The sequence below is a fragment of the Brienomyrus brachyistius genome, chromosome 10 (genome assembly GCF_023856365.1).
Source record: "Brienomyrus brachyistius isolate T26 chromosome 10, BBRACH_0.4, whole genome shotgun sequence".
In the NCBI taxonomy this organism is placed as follows: domain Eukaryota; kingdom Metazoa; phylum Chordata; class Actinopteri; order Osteoglossiformes; family Mormyridae; genus Brienomyrus; species Brienomyrus brachyistius.
This window is the reverse complement of record NC_064542.1, coordinates 28,139,043-28,166,316: the sequence shown is the minus strand read 5'-3', so window position 1 is coordinate 28,166,316 and position 27,274 is coordinate 28,139,043. Positions and strand designations below refer to the sequence as shown.

Genomic DNA, 27,274 nt, shown 5'->3' with positions numbered 1-27,274 from the left:
CAGTGAATCCCTCATGGAGCACATGAGAAACACAGAAGCATCTAGTATTCCTAAGGACTGCTGTTCTCAGCAGTAAGACACCCTCCCTTTATCGCAGGAAAACCAGAAGTATGAAGAGAAGCTCTCTCTTTAAAGTAACAATGGGTGTGAAAGCGAGGGGGAACAGGAAATTACTACCCCACTACCTAACTGCAGGCACAACCACATTTAATGATTGCCCTTCTAAACTGTGTTTAGCTAATTATGCAGGGCAATTTGGCATTTTACAGAGTCCACACTCACCTGTAAACTCCCTGATTCCCAGCAGAAAGTAAACACACACAAAGAAAATCAGATTCAACGAGTCCACCGTGTAGTCAAACCTGATCACGTGTAAAACATTTTAATATGTACTAAAATCGTACATTTTTACCAAATCGTGTGGAAGTTTCAAGAATATAAACAATTTTTATGCCATTTTATCCAGATTCCCCATTTTCTGAAGAGGTCCTGATGCAGCCATTTAAAATGTAAGCAGTTTGTAATTACATCATAAAATTAGAAAAACAAAGCATGAGCAGAACTGTCTGAGCATCATAGGGGGTTGTGGTGGTGGGGGGGGTCAGTTCATATGCTGTTAACATAATGTAGGACTAAAACAAAATGCCTGCCATCCTTCTACTGTTTTGTGTTTTAACACCAGTGTTTATACACTTAAAAAAAAAAAAAAACTATTCCGTCTTCATCCCCAGTCTGACAGCAGCACCTACAGACCCCACTTCGTACACATTTTCAGACATTGAGACTCACTGTCCATCTTCTGCCACGTACCTTTCCTTTTGCTTCCATGTCCACGAATAAAAATGAGCCTGGAATGTTACTTCCAGATTTGAGGGGATTTCTCTAAAACTCATGCGGGAGTTACACACATTTGCAGTCGTGGCGTCAGACGTGAAGTGGTAGAAACCCTACAGCACATGTAGGTCTGCAGAGATAAAAGGTGCTCCTAGGACCAGAGGACTGAGAGCTCAAAACCTTTCTGGGGAAGGGATCCAGATGTAGGGACCAGAGTGGTCGTCGATGACCTTCTTCACTTTGCTGTAAAGTTCCTCTATTGAGTCGCCCTGTAGAATTGCTGTGTAAGGAATTTTGGGGGGGGGGGGAGTCAGCGTAACCATCCAGCAAAGCTCAGCCCCTCAGCAACATGGTAGAACCAGTCTCTTGTCAAGTAGTGGGACAATAATTTGCTGAAGTGGCAGACTATGCGAGTTTGGTGAGTGCTTCTTACCTGTGAAGTATTCGCTGAACTCCTGCTCCAACTTGTTTGCCTTCTCAAAGACTTTGTTGGCCTGTTCATATGTCTGTCTCTTATTCATCTCCCTGGAGAACAACAACACAATAGAGCATTCATTACAAAACTAGACAGATCAGTAATTAGCCAGGTAAAAATTCATACCTGTAAAGACTAACTAGGGCAGGACTCCGAACGGATGATCAAATATAAATGAATTTGTTCAAGGGAACGTATTCATTATTTGAGCCCAGAGACAGATATAATGTGGTTTAGACAGCAGCATGTTTTATACTCAGCTGTTGCCTGCTTAGCACAGGACGCAAGACTCACATGAGGGCCTCAACAGACTTTGGCTTGATGAAGATGGCTATTGGGTAGAGTTGAGCTTGCTGCAGCCGCTTTATGGCATTCCCAGACACGTCGAGGATGCAGTGTTGACCCTGCAACAGGATGACAAAGGTAGCGCAAGGTCAATTTAAGAGCCGGGGCTTTCCGATCACGGGCTGGGACACAGGTTTTGCATGTACAATGCTGTTTTCTAAGGAACTTGGTACATAAGGCTGGGTGACATGATGTTTGGGAAACCCTGGGGCAAAGCCTTTGATCCTTTAGGTGCTGCATACCTGTTGTGCTACTGCTCGCACAGACATCACGCTGGTGCCATACAGGTTCTCATTGAACTGGCCAGCCTCAATGAACTTATTGTCCTGTATGTCCCTCTCCATTTGCTCCCGTGATCCCACAAAGTGGTAGTCCTGACCGTCCATCTCGTTCTCCCGCCTGGGCCGCGTGGTGTCTGCCAGATAGCACAGTGAGCCGAGGACCAACCCAAGGACACCAGGCCCACCAAACCGTCATGACAGGACGCTGGGTCACTCACGTGGGACACAAGAGGCAAACTTGTGAGGGAACTCTGAGATGAGGTCATCATTCAGCCTGTCCTTCATTGGCCCCAAGATGATGACAGGCCTTGTGTAATGAACTAAATAGAGTTTCAAGAAAAAACTTGTTAAAAACCTTATTCTGAAGCAATCATGAAAAATATTTAGCATTTAACTCACTTACTCTCCTGTCGGATCACTAGTTCATACGACAAAATGGTGTCTTCCTGGCCCTCTGTAATGACAAGAGAGAACTGAGAAGGGCTGGGCTGGCTGAGGCTAAAATACACAAGTGCGTTCAACAAAAGCGAGGCTTTAAAACGGCATGGACAGTGACCTCTGCGATGTGTGGTGTGGATTTCACGGAAGATCTCCGGGAACAGGGTCTACTTACTTGAGCTGCTTTCGCTGTCACTCGTGTTGGATGTCAAACACTCTAGGGAAGAGGAAAAACATCTCAAAAATGCACAACACCCACATACTGACTTATTTTCCCTGGGATTTTCAGTTAATAGTTAAAACTTTATATGGGACCTGCAAGACAAAAGTCCCTCATGGATATTTTGGAGTCAAGCCTCATGCCTGGGGTGCCTTTATGAGGTCAGGGCCAACAGTTGGGGATCTTAAGATGAGGTGCAAAAACCTTAGCGCCATCATGGTTTACGTATCCTGTATGATCAGACTAGACTGAAGGGGCCAACTATATGTCCGGTTCAAGATTTTCAGCTTTTGCTGTTTAGAATTACAGAGACCTCTCAGGCGAGGATTGAGGTTGCAAAAATTCCAAAAAAGCCCCCCCCCCCCAACACACTTACTCATACTCTTTGATCCATAAAAGTCATCGCTTAAACCTGGGAAGTCCTGAGAAGACATTCCAAGAAGAGAGGGTGGAAACGGAGACAAGAGAGTAGACAGGAGGGAGAGAAGTTAGCAAGAGCCAGGCAGACAGACAGCAGGGAGAGGACCAGCACCTTCTAGCCTGTCAGCCCACTGGCCAATGGGAGGGCTTGGCATAGTGGCAGGACTTCCCTTCTTTTGGGGGAGACACAACAATAGACTAGTTGTGTCTAAATTCAGGGGCTGATTCCTCAAAGGACACGGTCTAGGAAGGCATAGCCTTTGTAGGCTGCGTTCTTCAAAAGTCGAACGGAAAGAGTGAAACGGGACAGTCTGGTGTCACTCGCCGCTCCCGCTCTAACCCTTGAGTTATGAAGCGCCCCCCTCCTATCGCTTAGCCAGACACACCTACTTTAGCTCTGTGGGAGGAGTCTTGGGATATGTTGGGAGACGTTACGATTCGGCACAAGGAGGACGCATTTCTAGGCTGCATTTGAAGGAGCCTTCCAAATGCGACAGCCATGTCGCGCCTCCGTGATGCATTTGGTCTTTGAATGCAGCCTTAGAAGGGTGCAGCCCCTGAATTTGGACACACCCACTGAGTGCAATAACGGCTCATGATGGGGCTGTACATGGCGTTCGGAAGGATTTTCCACCACTTTTCTGGAAGCTAAAGAATTACACCAGGAGCTCTGGGGTTGTCCTAATATCTTCGATAAAGCTTCGTTAGGGCTGAGGCAGAATGAACACCATGTGGCACCCCACTGTGTTATTTTTGGTTGCCATGGGAAAATGCAAATTCATTTAATATCATGAGACAAATAGAACCAATTTGAACAAGCTATGTACACGGCTTCACAAGGCTGGTTCTCCTCCTGACACAATCTCAGCGAAGCCCCACCCCCATGTGAGTGACCCCAGGGCCAACAGCGCCCACAGCCGAGAGGAGAGGGAGGAAAGTGCTGAGGAGAGTGGGCGTTGCCCTGTCCCCTTGGGTACTCATGGGTACTCACGGTCAGGCTGCACATACTCCTCCAAAATGTTCTCCTTGCTCTTGTAAAACGGGAACTTGTGCGAGAGGATGAATGTCTTTTTACGCTTTAGTTTGACTGACTGCAGGGAGCAGAGAGACGGACAGAACGAAAGGCAAACGTGAATGAGCCTTAATGAGATGCACGACAAATGGCGAAACAGTGAGAATGGGAGGGTGACCAACCAGGGGACATTCCCATCCAAACGGATGCATTCCAGATCACTGCAGGTACCACACAGCTTACATTTCCCCCTGTGTGTTTATAAGGGAGGAGTGTTTCGGGGGAGGTGTTAACTCCAGTTGAAAGTGATGGGGTTGCGTCAGTTCTGACCTAAGCAGCTCTTCGTTGCCTCTATGAAGTCAGCAATGGGACAAAAAATGCCCCACTCACAGGTGTGAATCAGGCGCTAAAGCAATCTGGAGAGGCTCTGGGGGCCTGGGATTACTGACTCAGTGGAGGAAATGCAGACGGAGAGGGATGGATGCGGGGGTAAGGGGCCACAGGGCCACTCCGCCCAACACGAGATGCCAGCAGCACAGCACGATTCTGTGTTATTGCGTTTTGGATGGCTCACAGTGACATGACGATGACGGGGGAGGGGAGTGCTGTGATGTGGCCAGGGTGTGAGGGGCAGGACACACAAGCGGGGTGTAAAACACACAACCAGCGGCGCATCACAGTACATAACCATCTGTGTACATCTGTAAGCTAACACCTGGACATGTGAGGAACGGACAGAGGAAAGAAAACAATCTTGAAATCAAAACGAATCAGACACAGAAAACGACAAAATCTTGATTTGTGCCTTCATACTCTCTGCTGGTTTTACTGTTTATCTGGCCAGGATGCGCCACTGGGAATCGGTCGCTGTGTGTGACAGATGACATTAAACACCTGAGCAGAGTAATTGCCATTGGTTTTCCAGGAAAGAAGCTGTCTTATCCTGACTGCCACCTTTACCCCCCCCCAATCAGAACCCCAGGTGGCTGGGTGGGGGGTGCAGCCAGACACTCACCCTGCCACACTCGATCATACCCGTCCTGGCGTGGAACTTGACAGTTTTTAACCGTGCACGCTCCTTCTTTTCCACCCTGTTGGCAGAGACGACGGGTTAGTCGGGCAGCTGCAGGGACGTCCCCCACCCCGCCCCGCCCTGCCCCGCCCTGCCCCGCCCTGCCCCGCCCCAGCAGCTACACGAGGGCGACTCTCCACTCTCCTGTACTGATTTCTGAATTGTCTCATCGAGTTGATACTATACCATGTAAAGAACACAGCAATACCTCTTCTTGCTGGGGATGACCCCAATCTGCTCGCTCTCCCCGTGGGGCGTGACCAGCCTTGCCTGCCACCACTCGTCGTCGGAGGCATTGACCACGTGCAAGATGTCCCCGTAGCAGAAGCTCAGGCCCTGGCTGGGAAGGCAGCTGTCACGGGTGCGGTCATAGTCGAACAGGGCCCTGCACAGCCAGACACAGGAAACCATGTTTGTGACCATCAGTCAGCCATTACGAGTGTGGCTGTAGTCAAACTGAGCCCAGCACAGGCAGACACAGGAAACTACATTTGTGACCATCAGTCAGCCATTACGAGTGTGACTGTAATCGAACTGGGCCCTGCACAGGCAGACACAGGAAATTACATTTGTAACCATCAGTCAGCCATTACGAGTGTGGCTGTAGTCGAACTGGGCCCTGCACAGGCAGACACAGGAAACTACATTTGTGACCATCAGTCAGCCATTACGAGTGTGACTGTAATCGAACTGGGCCCTGCACAGGCAGACACAGGAAATTACATTTGTAACCATCAGTCAGCCATTATGAGTGTGACTGTAATCGAACTGGGCCCTGCACAGGCAGACACAGGAAATTACATTTGTGACCATCAGTCAGCCATTACGAGTGTGGCTGTAGTCGAACTGGGCCCAGCACAGGCAGACACAGGAAATTACATTTGTAACCATCAGTCAGCCATTATGAGTGTGGCTGTAGTCAAACTGGGCCCTGAAAATCCAGACACAGCAAACCACACGCATGACTGTTAGTCAGCTGCTACGGGTGTGGTCATAGTCAAACAGGGCCCTGTACAACCTGACAAAGAAGACTACGCACCTGACTGTCAGTCACTTGTCACAGATACTACTGTAGTTGAACAGAGCCCCGCATAGTGCGACACTGGAGACTACATTTGTGACAGCCCGATGGTTTAACTGTCATAGGTAGGATACTGCTTGGCACCAAAGGGATGACACGCATCAACCCCTCACAAAACGTAGGGATTAAGCTTAATCCCAAAGTATTCCGTCCCAGGGTCTGGAAAACCCTGCCCTGAAGGCTGGTGACCAAAACACAGGACCATCATTGTACAACACAGTAAACCCGTTCTGCTGGTTTTCTGGGCGGCTCACACGCAAGGACGAGGATATCCGGTGAGATCAGCGGCAGGCAGCTGGCGAGTAAGAGGATTGGCGGAGGAGAGTTCCACCTTCCTCCAGGTACAGGCTATTCTGCGAATACCTGAAATTCCCAAACACACCACCTCATATTCCACTCCCACCTCCTCAGGGACGCTGCCCCTGTACGCCCCAGCTCCTCAGGGACGCTGCCCCTGTACGCCCCAGCTCCTCAGGGACGCTGCCCCTGAACGCCCCAGCTCCTCAGGGACGCTGCCCCTGTACGCCCCAGCTCCTCAGGGACGCTGCCCCTGTACGCACCAGCTCCTCAGGGACGCTGCCCCTGTACGCCCCAGCTCCTCAGGGACGCTGCCCCTGAACGCCCCAGCTCCTCAGGGACGCTGCCCCTGAACGCCCCAGCTCCTCAGGGACGCTGCCCCTGAACGCCCCAGCTCCTCAGGGACGCTGCCCCTGAACGCCCCAGCTCCTCAGGGACGCTGCCCCTGTATGCCCCAGCTCCTCAGGGACGCTGCCCCTGTGCGCCCCAGCTCCTCTGGGACGCTGCCCTTTAACGCCCCAGCTCCTCTGGGACGCTGCCCTTTAACGCCCCAGCTCCTCAGGGACGCTGCCCCTGTATGCCCCAGCTCCTCAGGGACGCTGCCCCTGTACGCCCCAGCTCCTCAGGGACGCTGCCCCTGTACGCCCCAGCTCCTCAGGGACGCTGCCCCTGTACGCCCCAGCTCCTCAGGGACGCTGCCCCTGTACGCCCCAGCTCCTCAGGGACGCTGCCCCTGTACGCCCCAGCTCCTCAGGGACGCTGCCCCTGAACGCCCCAGCTCCTCAGGGACGCTGCCCCTGAACGCCCCAGCTCCTCAGGGACGCTGCCCCTGAACGCCCCAGCTCCTCAGGGACGCTGCCCCTGAACGCCCCAGCTCCTCAGGGACGCTGCCCCTGAACGCCCCAGCTCCTCAGGGACGCTGCCCCTGTATGCCCCAGCTCCTCAGGGACGCTGCCCCTGTGCGCCCCAGCTCCTCTGGGACGCTGCCCTTTAACGCCCCAGCTCCTCAGGGACGCTGCCCCTGTATGCCCCAGCTCCTCAGGGACGCTGCCCCTGTACGCCCCAGCTCCTCTGGGACGCTGCCCCTGTACGCCCCAGCTCCTCTGGGACGCTGCCCTTTAACGCCCCAGCTCCTCAGGGACGCTGCCCTTTAATGCCCCAGCTCCTCAGGGACGCTGCCCCTGAATGCCCCACCTCCTCAGGGATGCTGCACATCATCCTGAACTGACTGCTCTTCAAACTGATCTCCCACATTTATGATTTGCACAAACATGTAGAATTCTTTAAGAATCTAAAACCTATTTTAAATCAAAAGTGGCTGAGCACCTCCTTTAGCTCTATATATTCTGCTCCTACTTACTGACGTTACATCATATACTTTGTAATTCCATAATATACATGTGTGTGTGGGCCAGACTGTCTAAAAAAGTTTTCCATTAACTTTGGTCATGGCATGGGCGCCCAGTGACTCATCATGTGACATCACCCAGAGGGAGGCCTACATTTACAACGCCATGACCTACATTCACCCGTGTTTGCTTTGACTTCAGTTAAAAATCCACTAACTGCTCTCTGTATTTAACTTCACCACTCCAGAGACCATTTTATCTGTGCATGTAGTCCTAAAAGTACCTACATACTCACAGAAAGTCCGGAGCTCACACAAGAACCTCGTTCCTCTCCAAAACATTGCAGAAGCAACTTGTAAGCTCATCAGACATACATCCAATGGACAAACAGACAGACACCGGTATGGGTGTGAGGGTATCCCACATTGTCTGCCAGACTCCCTTAACAGTGTGAGGGCCCACGGAGACTAACAGACACCTGGAAGGGTGTGAGAGTCCCCAGGGGCCATACCTGACGTAGAGGGAGCGCTTCTCGCTGGTCCGCAGGGAGCCTGACCCTGAGCTCATGCTGCTGTTCATCATCTGCTCCCGTAGGTCCTGGATCTTGGACTCAAAGCGGCTGTATTCTGCCAGAAACAAACACATCCCATAAGCCACTAGCCAGAACTCCAGGATCTCCCTGGAAGGGGTATCATCCTAGAGATACACAATATATTGGTTAACATTGGTACTGGGCAATTATCATTAAAAATCAAGCTATCAGAATGGGCCCAATGTGTCAGTCTTGGTTGATATTGCTGGCTCATATTTATACTTTATCTATATTGAAAGTCAGAACCAAACAATGGAGATGATCAGGCATTTTCTGTAGAAGAGGACAAGGAATGTTTTGGCTCATTAACCACTTAAAAAAGATCTAAGTACTGGAATGAGACCTGTACTGGAATGTTCATCTGGCTCACAGATCGATCTTTCATTTTCCACAGAATAAAAAAAAACTATGCAACATCATTCCTCTAATCCGCACCAGCACACCTGGCAAGTTTCACTGCCGGCATCGTCATGAAAAAACATGCACATTAAACCGACGTCTATCTTAACTAACACATTCCCAACAGGTTGTTCCTCACACAGTTCCTAGAGCTCTTGGAAGCAAGTCAAAGGGACCGATGGTCTGCTAATGATGGACAGAGAGGCTTCCTGACAGAGAGGCACTGCGAGTGAGCTACAGCTGCAACCATGACCTGACGTCATATGTCATGGTGCCCGGGACAAGCAGAAAGACGGCGAGAAGAAAGACCTGGAGGGTACCGATGAGGGGGATGGAGTGCAACGCGACTCCAGCGAAATCGTACCATAACATCCTTACAGCCAAGGTGCAGGATTCAGGTCAGAAGTCAAGCGATCAGAGCATCACCGTCTCCATGTGGGACCTCATCTCCACTCTGGACACTGCACCTTACATGACTCGAGTCAAGTTACCACTGACAGGGACCCCGAGGAGCATCCATGTAGCCACACGAGGACCGAAGCCAAATCAGTTGCCCAGTGACACGGCGATAAAAAAGGCCAGGTAACTCCACCCCGCGCTGCTGGTAACCGTGGAGATACCTCATGGTTGCCAAGGCCTGTTGTGGTGTGGGAAAACAAACAGGTGGTAGTGTTTGTGTGTGTGTGTGTGTGTGTATGGGGGGGGGGTGGGTTCCAGTGCCGTGTGGCACAGCAGTAAAATAACCCAAGCGGCAAGGATTTTAGAGGAGTCCATGCCCTACCCATCCTCTCTAGGTGGCTATATCTGTCCCTCTGTTAGACCGGCTGGACTACAACACCACAGTACTGTCACAGCCACTGGTGACGACAGGAATGGACAAGGAACCTGTCACCATCAAAGCGCGGTGACTCGTCGGGGTGAGGCAAGCTGGTGACCAATCTGACAGACATGCACGTGCAAATGCTCCTGGCAAGCGAAGGAGACATTTCTGTGCAGCCACTGAGAGGGGGAGACTGAAAATGAGGTCTCCGCTGCAGCCCCGGAGCGTTTCGGTCTGGATGCGGTGCTATAGTCCTATAACGTCACCAGCATCCCAGAAGAGAGACAGAAAGCCGCCTCGGTCCCAATGGTGCACAAACAGCAGGAACCTGACCATCATCCTGTAATCCTGACCAACTCGTGCACATAGGTGATGCAAAAAAGGCACATTTCACACCTGTAGCCAGACTGGAGTGGCCTCTGGCAGGGCTGGACTGGGATTAAATATTGGTTCTGGACTTTTTGCCCCATGCACCTATGTACCAGAATTTTTCCAATTCATGGGGGGGCTGGGAGTCCCCTATGAAAAATCGTGGTGGTCCACAAACCCATCGGCCCACCAGGACGAGGTCCAGCTAGGCCTGTCCAGACCTGACCTCTGGAAGTTTGTCCCTAAAGCCTAAACACTATTTCTATAAAATGTTTATTGCCTAGGAAAAATGAGAAGGGGTCTGATAATTAAGATAATCGAAGGGAATTCTTAAAGGTGGCAAGGAAATAAAGAGAAGAGAGAAATGGAGAACAGTATTTCTGCAAAATGTGAGGAAGCCGCTCAACTAACATCAAAACGAGGCTCGGAAAGCGAGGAGCCCACCTCACACCGAATCTCAATGCCACCCCAGCCCACACCGCCAAACGCTCCCTGGAATAGCTGTTCCTGAGGGCAGGTCCACACTGCAGAGGGCAGGGCCGGGCCGGGCCGGAGTCTGCGTGCTACACAGGAAGGCATGCCGTAACAGAACCTACACTGCCACATTCCTGTCATAGTGAAGGAGGGACGTCTCAACAGAAACTCGCATCTGCTCGACGTTGACACCACGATCCACACAAACAGCTGGCTACTCCCACTGCTCGGCTAAGACTCGTGCTTTCAATGGTAAACTTCTTCGCTCCGGGGAGCGCCCAGCCTTGACGGTTTTGGGTTACACTTGACACTGACCGCAGTGAACTGCTGGGACCATGGCGGGGGGGGGGGGGTGGGAACTGCAACAAACGCCAAACTGATTCTGTCATCCTCAGTGCCAAAACAATCATTAATATTTTTAAAAATATTTGGAAGCTCAGGGTAGCTCACTGCTACCACGGGTGACGGCAGAATTCCTGAATGTAGTATGACATCATCTAAATAAATATTTAAGGTAATTCTACGAAGCAGTGCTTCCATTGATCTCCCTGGGATGGCACACACACTGTTCTGCTTTCAGCCATGGCATTGTGTGTGTGTGTGTGTGTGATGACGCCTCTTCTTAAATAGGCCAAGTCTTCAGTGGGGGCCCTGAGTATTACAGGACAGCTAGATGCTGAAGGACACCAACTGAAAACCCTAAAACCCTAACCCAAACACATTAACCCTAAACCTAAGTCTAGATCCAACCCTAAACACTGTAACCTGACACCCTAACACCACAACTCTAACTCCCAGATCTTAACTATAACTCATACTCTCAACCTAACACTCTAAACCTAACCCTAACACAGGTTTAGATCGACATACCACCCCTTCGTCAGTAGGAAATCAGTTCACTTTTTTAAGCGTAAGCGCAGCATCGGAAAAAGAGTAGAGTTTGAGAGAAGAGGAAATGTACATAAATGGGAGCAGATGAGCTGCTCCTGATCGGCGCCCGGTCACGGTCACCTGGCCGGCTCCAGCACTGGCACGGATCGCTTACCGAGAGGCACAGCGGCGCTCCTGTTCACTCCTCTACCCGGCCGGACAGAAGTCACGGCTCCGCGGCCACCTCCAGCCAACATGCTAGCAGCGGCTGCTCCGGCTCTCGGGCGCTGATCCGGTACTGTCCAAACCCGTTCTCTCCCCAAGCCTACTGGCTGCTCGTACGGTTCCCTGCGCTCGGCACTTCTCCTCCCATGCTCTAGCTACACCCGGGGCGCTCCACCCCCCCACGCGCGGCTCGCACGGCGCCTATTTCTCGCAGACTGTGTAGGTCCCCGGCTTCCAGCGATCGCTCGCCGCGGTGGGCAGATCCTCCTGGGGGTGAGTCCGAGCGCGAAGCCAATCAGCCTCGGCAGAGCATGTCCTCGTTTGCGGAGCAGGGCTTCCTCTGGGGCGCTGCGTGAAAGTGAGCCGCCGATACGCTTCCTACCTGCCTTAAAGGGCTAGGAGCGGCTAACGCCCTTCTGCGGAGTTCCAACCAACACCCTGCACCTACACATCGGTTACCCGGTATTATTCCAGCGGGCGGCAACCATATAATCTGCGGATCGCTTGTGTATTTAAAATATACTCCGCAGCACTGCTTGAGTCGGTTATGTTTCTGCTTTGGGCTGTGCTTCGTTTTTATTGTGCCTAAAGCAGAAACAACCTTACACGCGATGAGACCCAAGAAGTGGTTATCATCTAGATTGGAAGACCAGGCAGATAGTGATCTAAGAGTTTAAACATGAAACTACTGGGGACCTTGTCAGATACTTAAAAAATGGAAATGCGCTGGTTGTGCATTTGAGCTCTAATCAGTTCAACCTTCATCTGAGCACCTGCCCGTTTTGTCCAAACTATTTACTGTGTTTCTGTGCGTGAGCACAGATTTAGTGGCCCCTTTCTAACCTGTGAGCACCTGTTCCTCAGAAAGTATCTGCACAGCACTGGAGAGTAACACCATTCCTGACAGTACGACCCGCCCATATGAATGAGCGAGAAAGCAGCGCGGAAATATTCCTGGATGCTCTTCCTGTTATCTCGCGTTTGAGGAGACCGGGTGGTCTCTACCTTCTGGCCTGAACTGGGCGACGATGGTGACCGTCTGTCCCGCTCTCTTCAGCGCCGCCGCCGCCTGCTCGTGGGTGGCTTTGCGGAGGTTCACGCCGTTCACCTGTGACGAGGAGGACACGTCAGCGCACCTGCCGGAACCCCCGCCCTTGCTAGTACTGAAGTCCAAAGCAGCTGGAAGAACATTAGGAATCATATCTCTTAAGGGTTCCCAAAATTCCACCGTATTGTGGGATACGAGAGGGTTTGCGCGGGTTTAGTTAATTTCCAAGAATAAATGATATATTGTACCAAGCTGCGTACATTTTGTGACCGCTAACGATCGCGCATCAATGTGAAAGAAATGGAAACGGTTAAACTTATTATATGTCTTAAATGTGTCCCGCCGGTCGATTTAGCGGCAGCACCAATGGACAAGTTTGACTAAACTGTGATGTTTTTACACAATGTAAACCGGTCTGTGGTCATCGTGTGGGAATCTACATTACATCACACATGCACACATACACATACACACACACAGAATAAATGTACTCTGTTTGTCTTCCTTGACAACCTGTCTCACTGGAAGAGTAGGTCTCACCGAGAGGATGCGGTCACCCCTCCTCAGCTCTCCGCTCAGGTCGGCTGGCCCACCCGCCAGGATGAAAGACACAAAGATGCCCTCGCCATCCTCGCCGCCCACAATGTTGAAGCCCAACCCCGTGGAGCCTTTGTGCAGCACCACCTTCCGTGCCTCCCTGGTGGAGAGAGGTGAGAATTAGGGGAGAAAGGTCTGGAGACAGCTGGCACAGAGGCCGCTAAGACACTCATGCACAGTGGCATTAACGGGCATTGTATGTCTTGGGTTTGGCACGTGGGCAATCCTGCATGTGGCTCCTGTTAGCCTCACGCTAAACCAATGGCAAGACTCAACAGACAGTAAGAACCACAGTGAGATACCATCAAAAAGCCACCAGATATGGACACACTGAATCCTGAGCGCACACACAGACACACAGGCTCTACAAATGCACACCCCCTCGCAGAACCCCAACTGCCCCAACCTTTCTGATCGTGGGTTTCCTTAACCACCTGTTGCTTGGTGAGGATCAGCACTAACTTTGCAGCCTCACTTCAGCGAAGCTGATTCTCCTCACTCCCCTATTAGGAAAAGGCTGTGTGACCATCGGTGTCACCTCTGTCCCTGGGGGTCACCCAGGACGTGGCCCCCTCGCACCCCAGTTACCTGGAGCCTTGTTCTGGGAGAGGGAGTTGCTTCTTTCCGGGGTGTGCTGCAGGGGTCTGCAGGTGTGGCGTGGCTGATGCGATGTTGACGGTGAACATGGCAGCTCTTGCTGGGGTGTTTGCTCCTTGGGAATTAGAGGTGCTGGTTGATGGCCCCCAGCCTGGTCTCGTCTTGCTCTTGGCGCCGTTTGACACACTGGTACAATCACTTCTGCGTCTAGGTGGCCTCATGCGCGTGAAGGTTGTTTCCAGCTCTCTGCGCTCTGATGTTCATGGTGACTCCCCGAGTCAACAAGGGGCGGACAGAATCCTCCACCAAAGAGAAGTTTCCCCGGTGTGAGTCAGGGCCCGCCCCCAGCTCCTCCCCCTGGCCATGTACGAGTCACCTTTCTGGTTTCTCTCACACACAACTGTCAGAGGAACCTGCCAGTAGTTTGACGTCCTAAGTGAAGCTACAGATTTCCATCCTGTAAGAGTTTGGCAGTCTGGCAGCAACAAGCAAGCAAGCAAGGAGACATCACCCCTTATATCTGGGTGATAACGAGAATGAGCTGTAGCACTTCAGCAGGAATGTTATGTGTGTGTTTCACGGGGAGGAAACAAGCTGTCCCTCTTGCTCATGGGACGTCTCACCTCGGTTCATCCTCTCTAGGAATGCAAGCACACCCCAAGCTGTGGAATGATCCTCGACTGTTCTGTGTCTGACGTTCCCTGTCTCTCTCAGTTCCTCTGGTTCTCCTCCTCTCTTTCTCCACTCCGGTTCTCTCATATTCTCTCTCTGTTTGTAATTACCGGCCAACATCCTCCTCTTCTTCGCCTCTTCCCCCACACAGTCCTAGTTCCCGTGTACTAATGTGGTAAGTAGGCTTTGGAACAGCACTGACTCGCAGAGACACTCTTTGGATGAGGACGCGCCGCTTTGCGGGCAGGAGCCGCGTCTTCCAATGTCTTTTCTGCTCCGCACATCACACAGGGGTTTTTCTTCACATGTTCTTGTGGATTTCCTGTCGTTGCCATGAGATGCGCTTTTCCACAAAGGAAGGTGGGGTGGGGGGGGGGGGCAGCTGACTACTGCAAGAGGCTGCCAGAGATATTTTAAGCGTGTCAGAGGAGCTAAGAATAAATGGGCTGCGACGAGCTGTTAACGGTTTGATTGCCGTCACCCTGCCTGCTCTGCCGTTCCTACCTGCAGCAGCTTTGAGAGCGTGCCACTGTGTATGTCGTGCACATTGTGTGCAAAGGTCGCTTCATCCTGATGGGTCACAGATGGATCATAACTCCGGAGCCTTTTTGTCAGTGTGTACATCTGGTCCTGGCTGGGAAGCCATTTGGGAATGTGGGTGGACAGAGGCAACTGTTGAGTACTGAGACTTTCAGAGCAGTACCAAGTCCTGTTTATATAAACACCTCAGAGACTGGGAATAGGCCAATATCTACTCCGTATACACCTGAGAGTCTGGTGACGGACCAGTGTTCACTGACAGAATACGAGCTGGCCATTATTCCCTTTCTGTTTTATTGCTCTCTGTTGCCCTCTGGTGCCATAGAGTAGAATATGCAACCTGACCTGTTGTCGGTCAAACAATTCAGCAAATGGAAAATCCTACAGTGGGTTTGCAGTGCATCATAAAAGACAAGAATTTCTTCCCCGCTATCCATCACTCACCTGGTGAAATCATCGTCCACCATCATGTGTCGGGGTAAGGGCGAGTAGCGTGGGGGAGTGTTCTGGGGGGGCTCGCTCATGTAAGCCACACCGGAATTGTGGCCTACGTGGTTTTCTGTCCTTCCTGGGAAGGCTGTAGGGAGTGTGAGACCAGCAGAGGGAGGAGAAGGAGTATAAAAGTAGATAAATACCCACAGTAGTCACTAGGGTGGCGACATCGAGTTCGTGGGGGAAATAAGTGAGTACGCGGCGATAGGGGATGCAACAGAAGGTACATACTGCTGGAGTAGTCCGGGGGGGCATACATGTCGTTGAGGTGCATGGGGCCGGATTTGGACACCTTGAGGTAAACCATGTCGGAGGTGTTCTTCAGTGATGCCACTGCGTCTTCATGGCGGATATCCTGTAGCACGATGTTATTCACCTGCATAGAGACACACACACACACACACGTCGGTGTGTCCCCCATGTGTAATGCTCCTGATGCATTAAACACAAGGTGGACAGGCAAACTTTGCACGTGTATCAGAAATAACCCCACAAACAAGACCAGGAGTGTGTGACAGGCAGCAATGTGTCACTGGGCAGGAATGACAGTGTCATTTAATGTGTCAGTCTATTCGGTGTGCTCAGTGTGTTTGTCATGTCACTGTGTCAGTCTAATCAGAGTGTTCAGTGTCAGTATGTCAGTCTTTTTCAGCGTGATGAGTGTGTTTGGTATGTCACTGTGTCCGTGTGTCAGTCCCTTGAGTGTCATTCTGCCAGTGTGTTCAGTGTTCTCGTGCTTTCAGTACGTTCAGGGAGTGGTGAATGCAGTTGCTCTCTCTTACAGCTAGGAGGCGGTCCCCTGTCTGCAGCCTGCCGTCCTTCTGCGCAGCCCCACCTTCGATGATTTTTGTGATGTAGATACTGTTGTCTCCGGGGATGTGTTGGTTGCCAATGCCCCCGGCAATACTGAAGCCCAGACCTGAGGAGAAGGAAGGTGTGTCCGTGAGACAGAGGATGCGTGTGTATGTGTGTCTGTGTGCCTGTATGTGTATATATATATGGGTCTGTGTGTGTGTGTGTGTCTCACCCTTGGGCCCTTTCAGCAGATTAACTTCCACCACAGTCCCGGGGGGTGTGTGTCTCCGTCGCACCAGCAGCCGCACCACTGGCCCCGCCTCCTTGAGCGCCTCCACTGCCTGGCTGTGCACCACCTCTGAAACGTCGACGTCATTGACCCGCAGTACACAATCGTTCACCCTGTTGGTAGGGGGGGGGGGGGGGGGTTATTGATTACAAGGAAACGCAAAGTCCTTGCAGTCAGCGGTGATTAGGAGTCACGCTCAAGGTGACTGACCCAAGCCGGCCGTCGATGGCAGCCGCCCCTCCTGGAATGATCTTGGTGATGAAAATGCCAGGATCCTCGGGGATGTGAGGGTTGTCCAGCCCTCCGGCGATGCTGAAGCCCAGCCCGGAGTTTCCCTGTGTCCAGGCAATCAGACATCACAGCTGCGTCGGAGCACGCGTGCAGTAGCTCTCTCCTCCTCCTTTCTCACCTCCTTCCCTCTGCTGTCTTTCCTCCCACCTATCTTCTCTCTTGCTTCCCTCTCCTGTCTCCTCCCTCCTTCCTTCACTCTGCTGTCTGCTCCCTCCTCCTCCCTTCTCTCCTCCCTCTTTCCTTTTGTCTTCCTTCTATCCGCTGTCTTTGCCCCACCTATTCATTCTCTTCCTTCTCTCTCCTGTCTCTCTCCTCCCTCCTTCCTTCTCCCTGATATCTCTCCTTCTCTCCCCCATTACCCTTTCACATCCTCTTTTCTGTTCCCATCCTCTTCCTTCCCTTTTCTTCTTTTTCCATCTGTCTCCATTCCTTTCTTCCTGCCTGACTGGGGCTGCCCCTGCTCTGTGATCGTGGCTGATGCGACTCGGACGTCAGTCAGATCCAGTGGGGACTTTATTTCTCAGCACTCAGTAATACGGGACTGAACATCTGAGAAACGCCGTCCTACACACCAGGCTCATAAAAGACTTGAGAAGCATCGTCCTTCCATCACTGCATTTAATTTGGGCTAAAGGCGCCATCTAGTGGACAGTGTTACAGCTCAGCCAAACTCAATGCTGGTCTGCTGACATACCACTGATCATCGCAGCAATGATCTTCGGAGTAACAATACTCACCCTCTCTAAGATTATCTCTTCATATTTGTACATCCCATCACTCCCGTTTACCTGCAGCAGGAAACATGCATCCCTGTTAGTACCAACAACAGTGTTTCTCTGGGATCAATAAATCATCTCTTACCTAATTATACCTTATCTTACGGAACCAGTCAGATGCAGGACTGTGGGTTTAGACACTCCCCAGAAGTGTGGGGACACTATAACGATATATTCCTTTACATTCCCCCCCCCCCCCCCGTGGCAGTCGGGACTGTGAGCAGGTACCAGGTACTTACATAAGGACCAGCATCCAGGGAGTCTGCATTCACCATCACAGGGGGAGGGTTGGCCTGCGGGGAGGAAGAACAGGCATGGGGAAGGAGGGGGGGAGTGAGTGTCATACGGAGGCAGTAGGAGCCAGATGGTATGATGCACACCAGCCTGCACATTGCCAGCGTCTATGCTATACAGCAGAAAGCATAAACATCATCTCCTATCCAACTGATATCCTACCCCAGGTCCCCAGCTGGGGGTCATACTGTGCTATATAATTTTCCCCCTGCTCTCGATGTCTCTCCCTGAAAGGGGAGGAGCAGAGAGGCCCAGTACAGAGGACAGATGGTGGTGCTATGGCTGACAGGAAGTACAGTGAGACTCTTCCATTCACAGTTCTAGCATCCAGCTGCATTCCCAGAGAATGTGTTTCTGGAACATTCTCATACAGAGCGAGGCAGGGGCATAGAACAAACACACAGCCGGCCCTATAGCCCTGTACCGGGGTCTAACAGCTGGTTCCCCTATGCCACTCTGGCTGCTGCACAGCACTGGGTCCTACTGCTCCATCCAAGCAAAACCTTGGCACAAACCCCTAGGAATCATGTGACTGAGCATGATCTGGGAAGAGGGCCTCCTGTCATTCTGTACAGTGATGTAAATGGCACATTTGCGTCATTGGTGTAAGTAGACAGGAACAGGCGTAGCATGGAAAGATCTGGTCTGCACTGTGTATTTACCCCGACCGCCCCCCCCCCCCCCCCCCCCCCCCCGAGACACACTTTGAGAAGATCCACGTGAAACTTGGGAAGGTCAGGAAATGTCGCGATTCACAATGTATGTGGCCAAGACAGACCGCTGAGGGTAGAAGGTCCAGGTTTGCACAGACACTGGAGGGGGGGGTACTCCCAGCGAGTCCTGACCCAGCCATGCAGGAGACACCCCCCCCCACCCAGAGAAATGCCTACATGAGGGCTTCTCCACGCTGCTTCTCGTCATAGCGACACAGCAACATGCCTCCGTCTCAGCCTAGAAAATCTGTAAGGAGCTGAAAGTGGCAGCACATTGCAGTGGAGAGAACGGAGTAATAACACTTTGCTGCTACGGGGCGGCTGATGAATACATTCATGTGCATGTTTATCCATGTGTTGTTTTGTTTACTGCCAGGCCGAGCAGAGAAGCATTTGTTTTAAACTTTTATATCACCTCGGGGTTTTCCAGCACAATCTGCCCTCTGTGTTGTATCCAGATTCCCTGGTCCTCATAAACTACTCTGGTTACTGAAAGCCATCTAATCCCTTAAACCCAGAAAGTCACAAGCTCCTCCCATTAAGCCCATCTGAAAAGCACCACTCACAAAGCCTATCCAACAAGCCTCTCCTACAAACCTACAAGCTCCACCAACACAGCTTATCCAGTGAGCTCCTCCCACAAACCCCATCCCACCAGCTCCACCAACAAAATGTATCCAATGGGCTCCTCCCACAAAGCCCATCCCACAATTCCCTGCCCACATACCCCTCCCACAGATCCCATCCCACCTGCTGTCATTAGGCAGCCAATGCACTGTGATAGTGCTGAATCCTGATCCATGAGCTCTGTAGGCTTTGCTGCTGCTGGGTCTGATGTGGAGTCTGGAGGCAGGAGAGCGCACTGAGTGTGGGGGCTTCGCTGGGTTGATGCAACCTGCCTGCAATGCCTGATGATCAGCTGAACAGGACAGCAGCCACTACAGGCTGAGACTGCAACAATGCAGCATGCTGAGCTTCAGCTACAGAAGCTGCATGAGGGTTGGGGGTGGAGCAAGAGGCCTGGGAAGGGGGACACGGGACCATGGGGGGTGCCCCCTCCTTCAGGATTTATGAGCCATTCAGCTGCCTGACTCAACTTTTTTACATTCATCATTTTAGTGGTCAAATGAAATGTGACCATCACCATTGAAGTGTCATGGAATTTACTGACTTTAAATTAGGAAGCATCAGCGATAATGCAGCACAGTCTCCATGAAGGGTTAGGGTTAGGGTTAGTTTTAGGGTTAGGTTTAAGATTAGGGTTAGGTTTAGGCTTAAGGTTAAGATTAGGGTTAGGCTTAGGGTTAGGATTAGGGTTAAGTTTAGGCTTAGGGTTAGGCTTAGGGTTAGTGAGTAAAAAGCAGGTTTCTATTCCTCTCCTAGATTCAACACACTGCTCTGATGTCATCACTGTTGGGTGGGGTGGGTGTTGGTACTGGTGAGTAAACATAAAATATACCCTTTTTAGCTTCGGTTTCCCAATTATTTCTAATTCACTCAACAAGATAATAAAGGAACATTATGAATTATTTTCTTATGTCCTGAACTTCCAACCTTTTGGTCAGATGTGATGCTTGACTCCAGCTACTAGTGCAGCTGAATTTACAGTAAACAGAAGCCAAAAATAAAAGAAGGAAACTTAATTGACATCACAGTCCAGGTCCTGTAAGGAAAAGTGGAGAGACAGCGGTTTTAAAAATTACCCACAAAGGAATTAGCAGCACAAAAGTGTAAGCCAAGCATCAGGTGTTAAGGAGTTCGGAAAGCATTTGAAGTTGAAAGCCAACCATTGACCAATGAGCAGACTCACTATCTCATACTGCGGGCAGTCAGATCTGGAGCTATACAGCAGGTGGGGGTGGAGTCTGTTGATGTGGGAGGGCTACCTACACTGCACGCACTGTAGGTCAGTATAAAACCACAGACCAAAGCCATCAGCACAGTGCAGTTAAACAGGGCAACTCACGCTACACCGATTTACTGGCCCTTTAGGGCAGAGCGTGTGTGTGTGTGTATGTGTGTGTGTGTGTGCGCCTAAGGTCACATGCTGATATCTCAGGGACACACTGGGAATTCTGGGTCAAGTCCAGCTGAGGGCTCATCCTGAGTTCATTTTGAGTTCAGCGTCTGTGTTATTCAGCAGGAATAAGAACCGCAGAAGCTCCCTGCATCACACAACGACACAGAGGAACATGGTGCACCTATCGACCCCGACCCCTTCAGATGCCATTGTTTTACGATGGACATCTTTTTTTCTTTCTTTTTAACCAAACACTGCTGCCCTGTTCAAATATACATGCTCCAGTTTCGAAGCAAAGACCTTTTCGCCATTTTCCCGTAAGGTGAGTCACTCTCTGAAGTTTTCTAATTTAATTTTTAATCGTAAGGTGACAAATCTGTACGCAGAATCTGAATCGATATTTTGGATAAATCAAATGGACCATCTGCTGTACCGTAGATTCTGTGTCACACACGCAATCTATAGCATGATGCTGTATTAAGCGGTCAGTCTAGTTTGTTGCAGTGCATTGTGGGACAGCGCCAGGTGGTCTTCAGGGCAGCCCGGTAGGAATGGGGATGGATTCTGTTCCTATGTGTTTTTGTCTGCACACGACCCCCATAACGAGCGAGCAATCGCTCAGATGAGAGAGCATGAGTCAGTGGTGTAATCATCAGTCACTGTACAGACACCATGTCCAGAGAGACGCCGCTGTGCGCCAGCCCGTCTGGCCGCCGGATGTGTCACAGTGACGGTCCGGACTCGCGCTCCATCCCCCTCGCACTGTGCTGCTCAGACTGACCCGCATTTCAGACCTGCTCCACTGCCCTGGGTTCCCACCACGCAACCCCTGCCCCCCCCCCCCCAGTATATATATTATGCTGCTGTGTGTCCCTGTACTGAGGGCTCTCTCCTCTACTATTGGTGGGTTCCTCATCATGTGATCACCACCACATTTTTCAGGCCCAAGCAGAAACGTGATTCACACTGCAGGAGAAAGTTTAAATAAATTTACTTAGCAGACGATTTTATCTAAAGTGACTTTTTTTTTTCGTTTTGAGAGAACGCGGGGTCAGACGGTCCCTGGGGGGGCGACTGCGCGTTAAGACCTCTCTCAAGGGTCCAACGGTAAAATCATTCTGTGAACTCTGGCACTGAGAACAGGCACAGCATCCATCCCGCTGAACTGTACACTGCCTGCAACTGGCCGGAACGGCGATTACACTCCAGCAGGGGGGCTTTTCAACACTCATTTACCGTTTTCTTCACCCGTTTTGCATCCACTGCGATGAGAGCGAAGGCTGCTGCAATCTCAGCCTGCGCAGTGACATGACAGCACGCCACACGGACTCAGTGCGTAGGAAGACAGAGTGCAAACACGCCACCGGGGTAGAAACTCATTCCTGAATACATTTGATTTTCATGAACCTGAGAATCCAGCAGACCCGGGACAGAAGTGCTGCTTGTTGACGGCCCTTAAAATCCCGAGAGCTGGGCTGAGGTGTACAACAAGCAGTGTGAATGACTCTGATCCGTTGCTGACTGCCATACCCTGCTAGCCAACAGACACATCACTGCGTTATGCAAGCGGACACCCTTATGAAACAGCTGGCAGGAGACACGGTCTGCTTACATTAAACTCTGAAGTTTTATAATGAAATGAGATGCCATTTATACAAGTATGAGTACAGGTACATTTGAATGCTTCTTTTCAGATGTCCAGTCATGCTCTCCTTTGGACACACACAGGTGAGAGTGACACCTGAGTCAGCCAGCATGCAGATCCCCTGGAGCTGGGGCTTAAACACCATATTCAAGGGCTCAGCAGCAGCATCAGTCTGCTGTCCCCGGGTTTTGAACCAGCAACTGTCTGATCACTAGCACGGACTCCTGACCTACTAAGCAACCCACCCCAATACATAATGTCAGGGCCGGTCCTGGGCCGATTCAGGGCTGATCTAAGCCAGAACATCTCCACCATACACCTTCAGAGGGTCCGCTTCATTCCAAACCCGACTCACACAAGCACGGTGTTTTACATGGACAACGAAAACTGGGGAGCTTCTGGAAAATGTTCAATATCTTCCCAGTTAATAAATAACATAAAGGGCCATGAATATTTCACAGTGATCCTGGCCACAGAACTGAGCCTCAGAGCTGGATGGAGGACTGTCACAGATTGGGCCCTGAAGGCAGCGGGTTCCCCAGGGTCTCCATGGCCCTCGGTTTCAGAATCCCGCTGATGGTGCCCCTTGTATGCTTATCTCCATCTTTTACATCTCACCCTTTTTAGCAAGGTGCACCGTACCAAGACCTCCACCCCTCACCATGCTATCACCATGCCAGGGATGGAGAACCAGGTAATCACTAGAGCCAGCCGGAGACATATTAGGTGGAGATGTTCACACACACACTCTTTCGACCACTATTTGTCTTTATTTAATCAAGAGTGACAGGAAGCACAATCAGCCAGTCCCCAGAGCCACTGGGGGTTAAGGGCCTTGCTTGAGGGCGCAATGGTGAAATTACTCTACTGACCCTGGGATTTGAACTGCGACCTTCCACTCACAGACACAGTATCCTAACTGGCTGAGCCGCACAAAGCAACAGCAGGACACACAGCCAGAGCTGTTCTCTCACAATCCAACAGCTTCCTAGGTCCTGCTCATCGGGATCTTTCCAGAATCTGTTCACAGTCTTACTGCATGTAACACAGCGTAACATGTAACATGTAACACATCTCTCATGTTATTTGATTTTTCTTTCATTCCTCGCTTTCAACAGCTCATTCCCTACCCGTGACACTTCTTATCCAGCCACCTGAGACAGACCTTGCAGGAGCTAACCAATAGGGGGCGTCGATGCCCAGATTATGGCCCATGCCTGTAAGGATCCAGTGTCTCAGATGACCCTAAGGAAAGACCCTCTGCATCCGAATCAACACGCTCAGGCTTCTTCCTGGCTGCCTGCCTGCCTTTGTGTTTGATCACTGTGTCTTAATCTCCGAAATGCTTGTTTGCACAGAGGGTGCCGCAGGGTGCTGATGGAGAACCAGAGGAGAACCCGGGTCTTTCTGCCTGTGTTCAGCTCCTCACAGGGATTTCTCTCCTTTGGCCCAAGATATCCTATTTTCCATCTTACTTCCGTGCTCCACCGACTCCTTCCCTTCTTCTCACACTTACTGGTCCTTCACACGTAAGCGGGGAGGGGGGGGATCTGCATGCTCATGAACTCACACTGTCGTGTGTGTCACTTTTTCACTGGATGTTTAGGTGGTGCTCGCAGTGACACTCTTCCTACTCCCCATTCACCCTTTTAATACGATTCCTTAGTACCTGTTCTGGGTTGTACTCCTCATATTCACCCCCCCCCCCGCCCCCCCATCTCCGTTCCTCTGACTGATGAGAGACGTTTGCCCTCCTTGCCAAACTCATGTTGGCGCAGTGTGTTGGCGCAGTTGGCGTCTCAGTCTCAGAGCTGGGGTGACGTGCAGTTAAAGCTCGGCATCCTACACTTCGGCTAGGAATGCCACACTCCCTTCGCCTTCCTCAGCCCTGTGTGGTGATACTCCAGTGTGTAACAGCAAACGCTGATGATATACACCACCTCTGTGTAAGACCATCATCCTGAGCCAGTCACCAGAAACAGCAGGACAGGAACCTGACCATCAATTCAGTTCCCTTCCCTGCTCCTAGCTAATTGCACCCAAAATTCTCTGCTAACTGTGCCCAAGATTCCCAGCTAACTGTGCCCAACACTTCCAGCTAACTGTTATCACCACTCCTAGGTAACCATGCCCAACACTGCCAGTTAACCATACCCTACACTGCCAGCTAACTGTGCCAAACACTGCCAGCTAACTGTGCCCAACACTGCCAGCAAACCATACCCAACACTGCTAACTAACCGTGCCCAATACTGCTAGTTAACCATACCCAACACTGCCAATTAACCATACCCAACACTGACAGCTAACTGTGCCAAACACTGCCAGCTAACTGTGCCCAACACTGCCAGCAAACCATACCCAACACTGCTAACTAACTGTGCCCAATACTGCTAGTTAACCCTAACCCAACACTGCCAGTTAACCATACCCAACACTGCCAGCTAACTGTGCCAAACACTGCCAGCTAACTGTGCCCAACACTGCCAGAAAACCATACCCAACACTGCTAACTAACTGTGCCCAATACTGCTAGTTAACCATACCCAACACTGCCAGTTAACCATACCCAACACTGCCAGTTAAGTATACCCAACACTGCCAGTTAACCATACCCACACTGCCAGTTAACCATACCCAACAATACCAGCTAACCGTGCTCAACACTGCCAGCTAACCATGCCCAACACTGCTAACTAACTGTGCCCAATACTGCTAGTTAACCATACCCAACACTGCCAGTTAACCATACCCAACACTGCCAGTTAACTATACCCAACACTGCCAGTTAACCATACCCACACTGCCAGTTAACCATACCCAACAATACCAGCTAACCGTGCTCAACACTGCCAGCTAACCATGCCCAACACTGCTAACTAACCGTGCCCAATACTGCTAGTTAACCATACCCAACACTGCCAGTTAACCATACCCAACACTGCAAGATAACTATACCTAATACTCCCAGCTAAGCCTGCCCACCACTCGCAGTGAATGCCACCCAACGCTCCCAGCTGACTGTGCTCAGCGCTCCCACTGACAGAGGTGGCATACCTGGTCGTACCATTCCTGGCCAGTACAGGTGCACTCTGGCCACCACGCCCCCTGGCCCTCTGAGCCGTTGCTGTTGATCTTGGCCGCGGCCTTGACAGCACCCTTAGAGGAGCTCTTCCCCTTGCTCCTCCCGAGCGTGCCCCCGCTTCCTCCCCCGCCGCCCCCCCCCTCCAGGGGCTGAGGACGGTAGTGTCTGGCCGCCGCCCCCGTAGCCGGCCGGGTATCCATAGGGCTCGGGCTGCCAGTCACCGTGGCGCATGGCGGCCAGGCGGGGCGCCTCGCATTCTGGGCACCTGCAGCAGTGCTGGTGCTTGAGCATGCTGGGGGTGCACGGCGGGGGGACGCTGTCGCTGTGGCCCCCCCCCCTCACGGCAGCCGGATGAAGGACAGAGATGCCGGAGAGAAACACGGAGCGGCTCGCGGAGCCTCAGTGCATGATGCGTCCCACGGAGAGCCGGAGATCACGCCAGCTACACGCCAGCCTCACGCAAGGATCTCGCCAGCTTCACGCCAGCTTCACGTTCTCACGGGTCCATCTCAGAGACACACTCTCGGATGTGACTATGAGCAGGGTTCGGACGCTGGGCTCTGCCGGCGTGGACGTGCGTGTCTATCATATAAGCAGGATATCTTTAAACAGGCGTGAAATGTGGTTAATCCTCTGCTGGAGCCCTCCCTCCCTCTCCCTGTGCTTTTTCTCCTTCTCCCTCTGCTCCTCTTCCTTCTGCTTTCCTCTCCTCGCAGCTCCAAATCGTCGCTCCGCCCGCCTGCCCGCCTGCCTGCCGCCCGCCTGCCTGTCCTACTTGCTGATTATACGGAGAGATTTGAGGGGGCGAGGGAGAGCGAGGGAGAGCGAGGGAGGCTGCAGCATAGCGCCTGGCCCTGGATGCGCTCGGCCAATCGGCTGCCGGCCTCGCCGTCAGCAGCAGAGCGGAGAGCTCCAGCAGCCCCTCTTAAAGGGGCGGCGCGCGCAACGGGCTGTGGAGTGCACCTCGGGGGAGAGGAAGGACAGGAACAGCGGTACATAGGGTGTCAATGGCTGCTTCTTAAAGGGGCACGCTCGCAGAACCCGAGTCTCTAAACCACCGTGTGAGCTAGAGACATCAATGACACCACAGAGCCAAGTCTTAGATCATGCAAACCTCAGCAGCACCACAGATTCTCAGACTGCAGGGTTTAAATGGTGCTTCAGGCCACCTGGCATAATGTGGTTTTACTGACGGAGATCATAATGGTAATAATAGCAATTAGAGAAATAACAGTCACCTCCAGAGAATGTCACAAGTTTCAAAATGAGTCCATTGTCAGGTGGCCATGTGCTAAAAAAAGCATGAAGGGGGCCAGGACTGTGGGGACACCGAGGGACATGGGGTACCAACATTAAGAAGGAGGTTCTGACTCGCCCTGAGCACCTGTCAATCAGCACCCGTCACCATGGAGACAAACTGTTGGTTCATCTGGATGGTGAATTGAAATATTCAATTTTTTTATGTCTCTTGAAAACATGCCTGTTAGGGCCCATACTCCTTAGGACTGGACACATATTTGCAGCAAAATGGCTGGTGCATTCTGGGAAGTGTGTCACCCCACCAGCAGCCGTGCACATGATTAGCAGGGTTTCCGGGTATAGGGGAAGGAAATGAGGAGAACAATGCTAAAATATTAAAATAATACTTCACTAATACTTCTTGAGAGTAAGAAGTGTATGGGTGTGTGTGTGTGTGTGTGGGGGGGGGGTTATGTATATATTACAGTGTGGGGACCAAATGTAATTCGAATACAAACATGTGTGTATGTGTCAGACTGTGCCCTTAATTACACACTCAGGAAAGTGATTTCCTTAACATGTGGTTCCATTCCTGTAACTTATGCAGC

The 27,274-nt window shown here is 51.5% G+C and overlaps 1 protein-coding gene across 1 annotated transcript; it reads right to left on the bottom strand.

Moving 5' to 3' along the window:
• Positions 1-351: 351 nt before the first annotated feature.
• On the bottom strand, positions 352-26,190 carry LOC125750304 (disks large homolog 3-like). The gene is given in 22 exon segments (XM_049027897.1): positions 352-1,114; positions 1,268-1,359; positions 1,604-1,713; positions 1,897-2,069; positions 2,154-2,255; positions 2,339-2,389; positions 2,549-2,590; positions 4,005-4,104; positions 5,041-5,116; positions 5,306-5,482; positions 8,336-8,450; positions 12,579-12,681; positions 13,162-13,318; positions 15,472-15,604; positions 15,751-15,895; positions 16,302-16,438; positions 16,547-16,716; positions 16,814-16,938; positions 17,632-17,682; positions 17,910-17,963; positions 25,400-25,541; positions 25,543-26,190. Coding segments are annotated over 22 exon segments (2,538 nt in total). The 5' UTR covers positions 25,719-26,190; the 3' UTR covers positions 352-1,007.
• Positions 26,191-27,274: the final 1,084 nt, after the last annotated feature.